The sequence below is a fragment of the Glycine max genome, chromosome 15, assembly GCF_000004515.6.
Source record: "Glycine max cultivar Williams 82 chromosome 15, Glycine_max_v4.0, whole genome shotgun sequence".
Lineage (NCBI taxonomy): Eukaryota > Viridiplantae > Streptophyta > Magnoliopsida > Fabales > Fabaceae > Glycine > Glycine max.
Genome location: NC_038251.2, coordinates 49,916,545 through 49,930,502, shown reverse-complemented (window position 1 = coordinate 49,930,502; position 13,958 = coordinate 49,916,545). Strand labels below are relative to the sequence as shown.

The 13,958-nt window shown below is 37.2% G+C and overlaps 1 protein-coding gene across 2 annotated transcripts; it reads right to left on the bottom strand.

Moving 5' to 3' along the window:
• Positions 1-491: 491 nt before the first annotated feature.
• On the bottom strand, positions 492-13,958 carry LOC100820436 (ubiquitin carboxyl-terminal hydrolase 25). 2 transcript variants are annotated; one of them, XM_006598110.4, is made up of 9 exons: positions 13,535-13,958; positions 12,981-13,449; positions 12,584-12,659; positions 12,397-12,489; positions 10,579-10,665; positions 9,703-10,472; positions 8,878-9,003; positions 1,035-1,177; positions 492-895 (listed from the first exon to the last, which is right to left on the bottom strand). In XM_006598110.4, the coding sequence occupies exons 1-9, from the start codon at positions 13,713-13,715 to the stop codon at positions 888-890; spliced, it is 1,953 nt and encodes a 650-aa protein (XP_006598173.1). In that variant the 5' UTR covers positions 13,716-13,958; the 3' UTR covers positions 492-887. The 2 variants fall into 2 exon arrangements, with proteins under 2 accessions (XP_006598173.1, XP_003546773.1); XM_003546725.5 differs by having other exon boundaries at positions 1,042-1,177; positions 13,535-13,955.

The window sequence follows — 13,958 nt, the reverse complement described above, 5'->3', positions numbered from 1 at the left end:
CACATTAATTACCCTTCGGGACTGTATTTCAAATATTTGTTTTTGACATTAGCAAAAAAAAAAAAAACATTTGTTTTTGAAATACCGTTTTTGACTTCTAAATTTTGATCACATTAAAAACTAAAAATCACCTTTCACTCCTTAACGAATCAAGTTGAAGTTGTTGAAATTATGTTCTTTCGAGACAAATTTAATAAATCCTACCAAAATTACAGAGTTAGTAATGCGACTGGTCCTAAATCTTTTAGGACTAAAATGGTCACTATCATTTTGTCAACCAAAATATTGGCAGCTTCTGCGAACAATATAGAATTTTATAAATTTTTCAACCATCTTGAAAGCTATTTTCTAACCATGTTACTTAGTTGCCGATGTGTATCAAAATTGAATCATAAATCCCACAAATTTCAGGACCTCTCGGGCAAAACGTTTAGATAGCGAATGAATTTTTAAGAGCTACAGACACTGTTAATAGGATGCACGGCCTCATCTTCGCTGCAAAATTTGTTGAGCAATTTTATAGAAAATTAAGATTTTGCTCCAGTACATAACTAAAATATAGATTGTACAGAATGAATAGATTCCTGGCATGCTCTCCTCAAGATTCAATTAGAACTTTATAGCCTCCATGAAGAAAGAAAACTTATGGCCAGATATGAAATCTGAACTTCTATCTCAAATATGCATGAAGCACCTAGAAGCGCAACAAAGCCATGCTTCAATGATAACAATTCTCCACCTTCTCCTGCTACTATTGCCAGCACTAGCTCAAAGAGTTAGTATGTAACAAACCCAAACTGAGCATCCCAGCAAGGGTGCCACCATCACTACAAAAATCCATATATTAGTAATACAGAATTCACACCACCCCTCGCTAGCACGACAGATCAACATTCTGCAACATTTTGAAAATGAAATAGAAACTATCAGTATCAAATCACTAACTGAATTAAAGGCTTATAGAATGGAAAATCTGTAGAATAAAATACTAGACTTATAGAATGGAAAATCTGTAGAATAAAATACTAGATCACCTCGTACCATTCTCGGATCAAGGTCCTGAAAATTGTATTTTTTTTCTTGGCTAAATGATCGGAGTCGTTCAATCATATCCTGTTTCAATGACTCGGGAATCTTGGATATGAAAGCTCCCTGTGCATCTCCTATTAACAACTTCCTGCATCACACGTAGTGCACATCCAGGGATTATAACCAGCGAGTCAAATCACAATCACCATTGTCCATACATTAAGAAATGTGAAAAGGGAACTTTCAGTGCATAGTTTTTAAATAATTAAAGAAATAAAACTATGTACCCAACAGAAATAAATAAATAACTCTGCGAAATTATTTATAAAACTAAAACTAGGATTTCATCAACCATTGGTTTTTCTTCCTTTTTCCAATTTTAAGAATTGAGACTGTACTTCACTGAGGCAAATTGTAAAAAAAAACATGGTTGTCAAGGCAAAGCCACATTATGAACTATTTAATATCATCAACTTCAAAAAGATAACCTTAAATGAACATGCAATCCCTTGAAAAAAGAAATGAAAACAGATCACAAACTCCCACACACTCAATAGGTACTACATAGTACTATAGCTAAATACAAAAGGTTAGACTATGCTCAGGCATTTGACATTTTTTTTATTGCAAGTATAAACAAAGCACATGGGCATGCAACATGCACATAGAATGAGCATGCAAACAGCCTATAAAGCTAACAGTCTAAAATGTCAAGTGTAGAAAATGGCTTACCACTGAATGATATCAGTACACTACATATTATAGTGTTGAAATGATAGGATTTAGGTATTGAAGGATGAAATTGAGAAAATAGATACTTTGAGCAATATTTTCTTGAGTGTTCTGATGTATTGCAATGTGACAACAATAAAAACGCTAACCTTGTTTATACTAAATACTAAGGGTTTTAAGGCTTTGTTTGGTCCAGCTTTATACTAAATAGAGACTTTGAAAAATATTTTATCGTGTATTCTATTGACTTGAGATGCAATGTGTAGGGGAACCAGGCAGAATTTGCATGTAAACAAATTCTTAAGAGGATGGATAATGACAGTTGTTGGTCCTAATATATTTTTATTGAACTTTGGAAAATGTGTAAGAAAACAAGGTATCATTTGGTTCATAAGCTATTTAATGAGATTTTGAAATATAAGAAAATGCAGGATGATTGGAGGAGGGACATTTTGGTTCCTATATACAAGGGAGATATTTAGTATTGTGCAAACTATAAAGGGATAAAACTAATGAACTATACTATGAAATTAAGGGAAAAGGTGATTGAGTATAGATTAAGAGTAGAGACTATGGTAGCAAAGAATCAATTTGGTTTTATGTCCAGTGGGTTTACAATAGAAGCTATTTATCTTCCACAAGGGCTGATGGAAACATATTGAAACAAAAAAAAAGACTTACAAATTGATTTTTTTTAACTTGAAAAAACATGATTGAGTGCACAAAGAAGCATTGTGAAAGGCTTCAGAAAACAAATCTGGACCATACAGACATAAATGGAGTAACTACTAATGAGAAAACTCCAGAAAGAGAAACTAAAGACTTTTGTAAAAGGATGAGTTTACATCAGACTCAGCATTAATTCCTTGTTTAATTTAATCTTGGATGTGCCCAACATAACATACAAAGACCATCTCTAAATGCATGTTATTAACAGATTATTCTAATTGAGGAATCAAGAGAGGTTAACTCTAAACTTGAGCTTTGAAGACAGAATTTAGAATCAAAGGGCTTTCACTTGAGTTACAGCAAGGTTAGAGCATATACATTATAATTTTATCAAGAAACAAGAGAAAAATGCTTTGGAGGTAAAAATGAGTAACACAACTTTTGAAGTATCTGAAATCAATAGTACAAAAATATGGGGGATTAACGAAGATGTCATGCACAACATACATATTGGGTGGTTGAAATGGAGAAAGGCATAACAAGCTCAACGGAAAATTTAGCATACCCCTATACGACCACTATATATAAAGAGATAAAGAGATAAGGAAATATTAAGAGAAAGAAACCAAAGAAAATATCTAGAAGAAGAGAGAAACTCTTAGGAAAATCAATTGTATAAAACTGAGAAAGATAAAAACTGAATTACAAAGAGAGATCTTAGTCCTATTTATAAGGTGTAGCATAACTTAGCAAAGGCTAAGTTAGTTACACAGTTCTAACAGAAAGGAGACCTATGAGCTGTTTAACAACTGTTACAAATCTTAACAAAACATATCAACTAACAAAGAATAAAAGAGTCTTTTATTCTCAGTCTTTTATTCTCATACTCCTAATATTCCCCCCTCAAACTCAAGGTGGTTGATTGGCACAATCAACTACATTAAATTTGTCACGTAAACTTAGGAATCTGCTGGTTGAGAGAGGCTTGGTCATGATATCTGCAACCTGCTCCTGAGAAGGAATATGAGAGACAACAAGATCCTTGCTGAGAACTTTTTCTCTAACGAAGAAAATGTCAAGTTCCATGTGCTTAGTACGAGCATGAAGAACAGGATTGTGAGCTAAAGCTACTGAACTCTGATTGTCACAGAAAATTAGAGGAGTATCAAAAGGTATGTGAAGCTCCTTCAGAAGAGATTCAAGCCAGAGAATTTCAGAAGTAACTTGAGCCAGACTTCGATATTCTGCCTCAGTTGTTGATTTAGCAACCAAAACTTGCTTTTTAGCCCACCATGAGACCATATTAGGCCCAAGAAAAATGCAAGCTCCTGAAGTGGATCTACGATCATCCTGATCTGCAGCCCAATCAGCATCACAGAACCCAAAAATCTTGATAGAAGGAGTGGTCTTGGCAGGTTTGATTAGCCAACCATGCGTTATAGTTCCTTTAAGGTACCTAAGTATGCGTTTGATAGCTCTCCAATGCTCTTCCATGGGTTTGGACATGTACTGGCAGACTTTGTTTACTGAGAAGCTAATTTCTGGTCGTGTGATTGTTGCATACTGCAAAGCACCAACCACAGATCTGTACAGCGTAGGGTTCTCAAAGCATGTAGTTTCTTGCTTTGACAATTTGAGATTACTAACCATAGGGGTGGAAATTCCTTTAGCTTCTTCCATATTTACACTTTCAAGCAAATCTGAGATGTATTTGGTTTGAGAAAGCATGACAGAACCTGTGGAATTATACTTGACTTCAATCCCAAGGAAGTAGTCCAACTTGCCAAGATGTTTAAGAGAGAAAATAGAGTTTAGCTATGAAATGAGTTGCTGAATTAGAACACTGTTATTTCCAGTGAGGATTATGTCATCCACATAGACAAGCGTATAAGTTGTGTTTCCACATGAGGAAGAGACAAATAAGGAAGGGTCACACTTGCTAGCCTTGAACCCAAGAGAGATGAGAGTTGCTGAAAGCTTTTCAAACCATGCACGAGGTGCTTGCTTCAGCCCATAGAGAGCCTTGTTCAGTTTACAAACAAGGTTACTGTCATGTTCGAAACCTGGGGGCTGCTGCATATAGACAGTTTCTTCAAGCTTGCCATTTAAAAAGGCATTGTTGATATCAATTTGCTGAAGATCCCAATGAAAGGAAGTGACTAAAGTCAGAATAGTTCTAATTGTTATAGGTTTCACAACTGGGGAAAATGTTTCTTTGAAATCAAAATCAGGCTGTTGATGGAAGCCTTTTGCTACAAGACGTGCCTTGTACTTACTGACAGACCCATCTGAATTATGCTTGACTCTAAAAACCCACTTGCAACCAATTGGTTGCCTAGTAGGAGGTTTAGGAACCAGTTCCCATGTATTGTTTTTGAGTAGTGCAGCCATTTCTTCATCCATAGCATCTTTCCACTTAGGATCTTTAAGTGCTGTTTTGACAGTTTTAGGCACAGCATGAGTTAGAAGCAAGGTTGGTTGGAGTCTAGGCTTGACAATTCCATTTTTTGATCTAGTTGTCATAGGATGAATGTTAGGAGGTATGACTGGATTGGTAGAGGAAACTGGTGCAGTATTTTCGGAATTAGACTGATTGGTTGATGAAGGATTTTGACTAGGTGAGGGAAGAGAGAAATTTTCTGTGGATGAGGAGGAAGCAGTAGGTATAGGAGGATTGGAAGGTGGTAAGATAAAGGATTGTGTATTAGTGAAGGGTACAGGAATGCAATTGCAGCTAGTGTTGGGAGATTTTGGAGAGAAGAGACTAGGAAAGGGGAAGTGAGTTTCATTGAGTATCACATCTTTAGAGATGTATATTTTTCCTTGTTTGCTCAAACACTTGTAGCCCTTGTGATTTTCAGAATAGCCCAAAAATAGACATTCTTCAGACCTTGGCTGTAACTTTGACTGATTATACGGTCTTAGACACAGAAAGCAAGCACAGCCAAAAACTCTAAGTGCCTTGTAATCAGGAACTCTTTTAAAAAGTGTAGTAAGGGGTTTCAAAATTAAGTGGTGATGATGGAAGAAGATTAATGAGATAGGTGGCAGTGAGCATGATCCCAATATTCCAAAGACATGAATGCTTGATTTAACATAGCAAGACCCAACTCAACAATCTGCCTGTGCTTTCTTTCTACAGACCCATTTTGATGATGGGTATAAGGACAAGTTAACCTGTGAATGATTCCCTGCTGCTGAAGTAAAGGTGTCAGTGGTTTAAATTCTGTTCCTCCATCAGTTTGAATAGATTTAACCGGTGTTTGAAACTGTTTTTCTGCCATAGCTTCAAAAAGCTGAAACTTGTTAGAAACATCAGATTTATGATTAAGCAGATAAATCCAGGTGAATCTGGAATAGGCATCAACACAAGTTAGGAAATACAAGAATCCACAAGATGACTCTACTGAAGAAGGCCCCCAAACATCAAAGAATACTAATTCAAGAGGTGCAGTATAGACAGTAGAAGAGGGAGAAGAGGGTAGTTTGTGAGATTTGGCTATAGAGCAAGAATTACAAAAATCACTGCTAGTTTTGTTGATAAAGGGTATATTACATTTATTTAGTACAATTGCTAGTGCATCCTTGTTAGGATGGCCTAGTCTTTGATGCCAAAGTTTAAAAGAACTAGATACAACAGTATGATGAATTTCTTTTGGACTAAGGAGACTGTTGTGGACACTAGCAGAAGAGTGTGTGCTGTTGTTATGAGAAGTGGTTCTTGCAAGTGAAGGGTAAAGACTGTATAAGTCATCTTCTCCAAGAGCTCCTTGAAGAAGAACTTTATGTGAATCCTGAGATTTAACACAACAATAGGAAGGATGAAACTCAAAGAAACAGTTATTATTGCGAGTGAATTTACTAACACTAAGTAAATTTTTGGCAAGGGAGGGAACTAGCAGTAAATTTTTAAGGGAGAGAGTAGTGTTTGGAAAATAGGGGGACCTAAACAGATTTGAGCCTATGGAAGAGATTCTTGTACCTGTGCCATTAGCCATTAGGATATGTTCATTTCCTGCAGCTTGACTGCTCTGAAGGAGTTTATGTGGATCATTGGTTGCATAGTGTGAACCACCTGAATCTGGAAACCAAGCCTGGGAAATGTTAGCAGTAGGTGGAATTTGCTGCTGCTGGAGGGTGGTGCCATTATTGGGTGGGATAGTGGGTTGATAACCAAAAGGAGGCGCTGGGTTCTGAAAATGTGGATCAGGTAAGTATGGCATCCAGGGAGTGGGAGTGGTGCCATCAGCAAAGTATGGTTGCTGCATGTTGCCAAAAAATTGCGGAGCACCAAAGTTGGGTGGTGCAAAACTGTGTTGAAGCTGAAAGTCGTACTGACCAAAGAGTATGGGGATCCGAAGTTGCCAAACGGAGCCACAGCGGACCTGTGGTAACACGTTGAGGCTTCATGGCCACGTTTCTTGCAGATCTGACACTGGACTTGGCCACCGCGACCTTGTGCGCCACGGCCGCAATTCTGTCTACGGCCATAGCCGCTGCCGTTCGCTGGAAAGTTCCCTTGAGAGGAGTACTGGTTTGGATTCGAGGAGAACAGCATAGAATTTGCAGTAGCAGCTCCTTGAGCAGAAACGTAGTTCGCAACTACATGATTTTCTGGAATGTTGGCTGGAACAATATGTGGCGCTGAAGTAGATTCAGCAAGATTCAATGTTAGAGGCTCCTGTAGAGCAGTTTGCTTGTGTTGCTCAAGACGCGCTTCATGGGCAAGAATCATGGTTTCGATATCAAGAACAGAGACATCAGCATCACGAGTAAGAAATGCCGTGATTGTAGAGATGAGAGCTTCATATTCAGGAGGAAGACCACCAAGAATAGCATCTGTTTGTTCACAATTGGAGATTGCATCACCAGTTGCTGTTAGAGTATCACACAATTGCAGAATTCTTTGCAGATACTCACTGCAAGATTTGTTGCCTTTCTTGATGGTTCGCAGTTCCAAGCGTAATTGCATAGTTCTTGCACGCGTAAGACCATGAAAATGGGAGCAAATGGCATTCCAGACTTGGAACGAATGACAGCAAGTCACAACACGACTGAGAATTGAATCAGAAAGCGTAGAAAGAAGCCAAGACATGATTAGAGCATCTTGACGATCCCAATTCGTAAATTCTGGATTGATTGTCCCTGCTGCATGATCTTCTTCAGAGAGGTACTTGAGAGGAACAACAGGATTGACGACATATTTTTCTAATTGATGAGCTCGAAGGACAGCATTAACTTGCTGGTGCCAATTCATGTAATTTTTCTCATCAAGCTTACAAGCTACTGTTTGGGAAAAAGTTGTGGAAGGTGACGCCATTTTCTCACAGGGGAAGGAAAAAGGCTCTAGGATACCATATTAAGAGAAAGAAACCAAAGAAAATATCTAGAAGAGAGAAACTCTTGGGAAAATCAATTGTATAAAACTGAGAAAGATAAAAACTGAATTACAAAGAGAGATCTTAGTCCTATTTATAAGGTGCAGCATAACTTAGCAAAGGCCAAGTTAGTTACACAGTTCTAACAGAAAGGAGACCTATGAGCTGTTTAACAACTGTTACAAATCTTAACAAAACATATCAACTAACAAAGAATAAAAGAGAGTCTTTTATTCTCATACTCCTAATAGGAAATGTGAAAACTAATTGTATAAGATATTCTAATATATAATCATGATGGCATTGGATAATTTTAATGTATTCTCACAAACAGAAGTTGCTGCTATCAAGAAAAGGATGATTGTATTTATTGACTAAAATTCAACAAAACAAGGAGAGAAACTCCTGTCCAAGGGAGTCCGCTTTTATAACAGAGCACTTGCTCAGTTCACAAAATACAATTTCCTAAATGCCCCCTTTATCTAATGATCCTCCGGTAACTAGCTTCCCTAACTGTTCCTATCTGCATTGACTACTCTCCATCCTTGCAAGATACCCTTTTGTCCCAACAAAAAAACTATCGTACCTTTGTGCCCGAGGGCTCCTCGCTATGCGAAGGTATGAGGGAGGATCATCGTATGCATCCTTATCCTTTCATATGCAAAAGTTGTTTCCAAATTCGAACCCATGACCAACCAATCACCAAGGCACAACTTAATCGTTGTGCCAAGCCTCGCCATCCCTTTTGTTCCAACAAATGCTAAAAATCCCAATCTTCCCAATCACTAAACCAGAGATGCCAACAACATTATTCTAAGCCCTGTTTCCTCTAGCATCACACTTTTCTAAAGATTCATAATAATAAATATAAACTTGATTTTAGAACCCTACATCCCTTCACCTGGCTGGCATCTATAGTCACAGTTGGAAATCAATCTCTTAAATAATTAAAAGGCCATGTAATAGTTAAAACGGTATATGATAGTATTGACAAAATTGTGCAACAGCCATGTTTGTGTGTAATATCAATGACTATGCATAAAGCAATGTAGAATATGATCAACCTTACCTTATTTCATCTCCATTTGTCAAATTTCCAGCCTCCTGTGCATGTAACTTCTTTGAACGCATAAATTCATAGACCTTATCTGTCCAGCCACATGACCTCAAAACTGACTTTGCCTCTTTCCCAAGACTGAGTAATGTTTTGAAAACATAATATCAGAATCAAGCATATAAAGAATATTTTAGAAACAAAACAGTATTCGAATCAGACATAAAAAGTATTTTAGAATGTAAAGCTGTATAACTGATTGTCAAAAGAAATAGGTAAATAAATGTTAACTAGTGATTAAAAAATTTTGGGAATGACCGATCACAAGCATGAAGATTGCAGTACAGTATAAATCAAGAAGACTAGTATTCTGAAAAAATTTAACCAGATCAACATATTTTTAGCATTTGAGATATTGAAGATAGAAGGAAAGGGAGATAAATTACCAAATGAAGAAAAAATATAGTGGAACATCCATTATTAATTGCACAATGTTTCTTTCAAATTGGAATACTATGTGATTTGGATACCAAAAGAAATGAGTCAATTTTTTGTATTCCCTTCCTCACCAATTAGGTTATCCAAACAATAAGTTAATAACAACTACAAATATCAAAGCCTCAGTAGAACTAAAAGATTTCATAAACAAAAAAATTTAAGCATTAACTAACTTCAACAGTCTAAACTCTAAAACAACTACCAATGTCTATATCAAGGCTATGAAACACAAACAAAAGTACAAGATGCTACATTTCAATAAATAAATGAATATAAATAAATAAATGCTTAACTATAATTTGTAAGAAAAAAAAAAGACATTGAATTTCAGTAATGTCTTACATGTCCTTCAGTTCTTGAACTCTTGCTTGAGACTGACCATCATGTGCAAGTAAAATGCATGGGTCCTCCTGTAGCTTTCTCTTATTCCCCAATATTGTAGGTTTGTTGTTGAGGTCATTGCTTTCATGCTTAAAATTGTCAGGCACTCTACCTGCTATTACCCTGCTTCTATCAGTATCTTCCTTGAGATCTGACTTTACAGAATGAATATCAACTGTCTGATTACCAGTGTGTCCATTTGTAACTGTTGACTCCTTTCTTTTCAATTTGTCAACAGCAACTTTATTTTTGTCAATGCCATTGCTGGTGGGTAGTGAAGAATCTTTCTTACCATTCTCCAAAGAAACTGAATCTTTCACATGCCCATTTATTACTGAAGGCTGATTCCTAGAAACATCAACTTTCCCATTCACACTCACGGGAGCAGGATTTCTTTTAGAAGAACTTCCATTAATGTCAAACTTCACTCTTGAGCTGGAAGGTGCTTTAGCAGTCTTAGATACACTTGGCATATCCTTACAAGGAGATAGCTCAGAATTTGATTTCACATGCACTGCTTTTGGTGGTACACCAACCTTTGGGCATTCAGATGTTTGGCTCCCATTGGAATGAGGCTTTACACCATTTGAAGCAAGAGAATTACAACTTGCCACTGGCCTTTGGTTAGTTCGAGAGAAAAAAAGAATGTAAACCTTTTCTGACAAAACTTCCTGCAGGGTTGCAACAGTTACACAAGAATCATCACAGCAATACCACCGACCCATTGCATCCTGTGAACAGAATAGAAAATTAGATTCTGAGCACAATTAGAAGTTATTTAGGAATCAATGTATCAGCTACATAATTTGGGTACAGATAAACTATAAATTAACAAACCTTTATATAAGCGTAGTAGTGACCAGATTCGGGGGAGTAGCCGGAATGCACAATAGTGCCAAAGAGCTTATATTCCGGTTGGGGATCCTACATAAAGATAACTGTTAGAAAAGTAAAAAATAATATTAAAATGGAAGACTTGGGTAATATTGATCACATTACGCCATTCTTACAAGATGTCAGCATAGGTTGGAAAAATATTGAACCTTTATTGGCCTTCACTAAGCAATTTATGTTTTTTATTGCGAGTGGCACATTGATAAGTAGTATTTTTAGCCTCTTTGAAGTTTCACCATTTAGTTCAGAGTCCAAAACTAGCCACCCCTTTTGCAATTAAATATTACGACAATGTATGAGTTTTATATTCAATGGATATTGAATAGTTCAATTCTCATACTCTGTCACAAAAGAGGTAAAAGGCTTTTCTATCTCACAAGTAATTTCACCTTCTTTTTACACCATAACTTCCATATGAACTAGAACTGAACAAAGAAAAACAAATTTAGATAAGTTTAAAGAATATTTCAGAATTTTATGGATTACGAACCTCTATCATAATGCTTTCCTTATTTCTCATGGATTTTCTGAATATTAAAAGCTTAATAACTAAGACCTTGAGAGGTTCACCCGCATAAAAATGCTTTTTCAATAACTGCAAATGCACGACTAAGATTGCCAAACAAAAAGTCCTAATGGCAATCTTATTTCACAAGAGATCTAATGGCATGGATTTCTTACTCAAACCTGGCATTCTGCTTCAACCAAAAGTAACAAATATCACAAGCTGCCACAAAGCTTAATAGCAACAATCTTCACACAATACCTAAGATCTCCAAACTAAGATATATAGTGGTATAATAAAACCTGATTCATCTTACATCTACTACTATTCTTCAAATAACATACTTTGACAATGATCCAAGTCATCATTGTAGGATTTCCATTCAAAACCTATGAAGCTCAAATACTTCAAAAATGGTAAAGTATAGGTGGCATACCCATATTCAATACTGATATGCATAATTGCAGATGATACACCTAGATACATATCATCTATCAAGGGAGTATCTTCCAAATTTTTTTATCTTATTCCTGATAAACTTGGGGATATGGCTCTAATACTTAGACAGGGACTAAAATTTATATGACCTCATAATTCCCATGTATCTTTAAAGGTTATACAAACAGTAGTCAATAATATAGAACGAAGACTTCTTTTGAATAGGACTAACTGACTACGATGCTTTTTGTGACATTGTCATGGATTGGCAAAAATATATAATTTTTGTGACATGTTTATACAGGGAAAAATATATTCTGATATGGCCAAGGAAAAGATATGTAGCTATATTTTTGGCTATGATGACAATCATTGCTTTTGTAAATTGCAATCATCATTCACTGATATAGTTATGTATTAAAAAGAAATTATCAATGGCTCTTCTTAAATATTGTGCATTTTAAAACTTATAAATGCTATAGCAATAGCACAGTGTACAAAATTTGTATAGAATCAGCATAAAACCTAAAATCAAATCAAAGGGAAAATAATGTTTTGTGAGCAAGAGACATTGCAGATGTAATCAAATGCTATTATTTATACCTAATTATCGTGATATTTCCGTCCGTATTAGTGTAAGATTATAAAATACAGTTAGGAGTATTTAAAGTGTCGAACAAGGATGCAGATACAATAAAGACATGGCTACTATTTTGAAGTCCCTGTACTCCCTAAATCATGCTGGTGTGTACCTCCACATAAAAAAAACACACACCCCTTTGCAGTAGTAACTGGTTCAAAGCAAACACCAAACATACCTGGCTTGCTTTACACATGAAGCTAGAAAGCACCAAAACCTCTTCAAATGCAACAGCCTTGTCAATCTTGCCACCCAATATACCCTCAAATCTCTACAATCCAAATTTCACCAACACACCATCATTCAAAAGTCCCAAGACTAATCCAAAAACCAAATTAAGAAAAAAAAAAACTGATACAACCAACCTTTAGTTGTATCACAAGGATGTTAGGTGCTTGAAGTATGGACATCTGCTTCTTAGCTGCCACCAATTTCTTACAACTGAACAACAGTCGCAAACAGTTTCATCCCTTCAATAACTAAAACACGAACACACCCAAACAAATAGGACAAAACTTGGATACATTTCAATAGGTGTTGTTTGTGCTGTTCTCCAATTCTGATTGGAGTTTCACCACAATAATTTGCACTATAAAGATTTGCAACAAACAATTATGCATATTAGCAAGGTGAAACTCGAATTCTGACCAGAGAACAGTCCAAACAACACCTAACCTAAGGAATTGTATCTAAGTTTTGTACCTACATTTAACAATCGAAACACATACAGACACTTGCACACACACTCACTCGGTGACTCACCTATCACACTTGTACTTATTGTTGCCATCTAAAACCTCAGGCTGAAAGAACTTTTGCATGGAGTCTTTAAGCGAGTTACTATGGAAAACATCAAGACTAATATCCATTATCTCGTCAACCTTATTCGACTCATATCCACAACACAGACACTTCACCTGGCTCTGCAAGGCGCCACCGAAAATTTCCTTCACCACCGTACCGCCGCCAGTGTCACCGCCACCGCCGCCATTAGCCTCGGCGCCTTTGCGGCGGAGCTTCTTGAGGCGGAGGCAGGTGTTGTGGCAGGCGTCGATGACGTAGCGGAGGAACTCGTGCGCGTCCTCCTGGCGGCCGCAGCGGAAGTTCTCCGCGAAGATCCGGATGCAGCTCTGGATCTTAGACGGCGCGTCGTACGTGAGATCCAATCGAAGAGAACGCGCAATCTGCTTCTCCAGTATGCAGAACGGACACGAAGACGCAGAAGAATCACCTGAATCGAAGCGAATTAGTACAAAAAAACACAGAAATTGAAGAAAAAATAAGAAAATTAAAATTGAGGAGAAATGGAATATTACAGAGAGAAGAGTGTTGGAGACGGAGGCAGAAATTGGCGAGAGGAGGAGTGTAGGTGAGGCACTGGAGGACGCTGTTGAGGTAGCACGAGTTGCCTAGGTTACGGAGCCCTAACGGAGGACCGGTTCCGGTTTTGCGTTTCTGACTCAGGAGACTCGGCTGCCAAGTCATCTGCAGGGCCATCAACGACGCCACACGCCGCCGCAACGAGCCGCTGCATTGGCCGTCGATCGGGGACTCAACAACCCGGGCCACCGCCGACGCCACCGCAATCGCATATTTTGACTGAGAGAGGTTCAGTTAGTTTTTTCGGTGTTTCCCTCTCTATGCGGTTGGTGTGTTGCTCTGTTTTATTTTTTCTTTTCCTTTTTCTTTTTTTTTTTCCTTTAATTCTTCTAGCGATTTCTTGGTTATTGGGGGAAAATA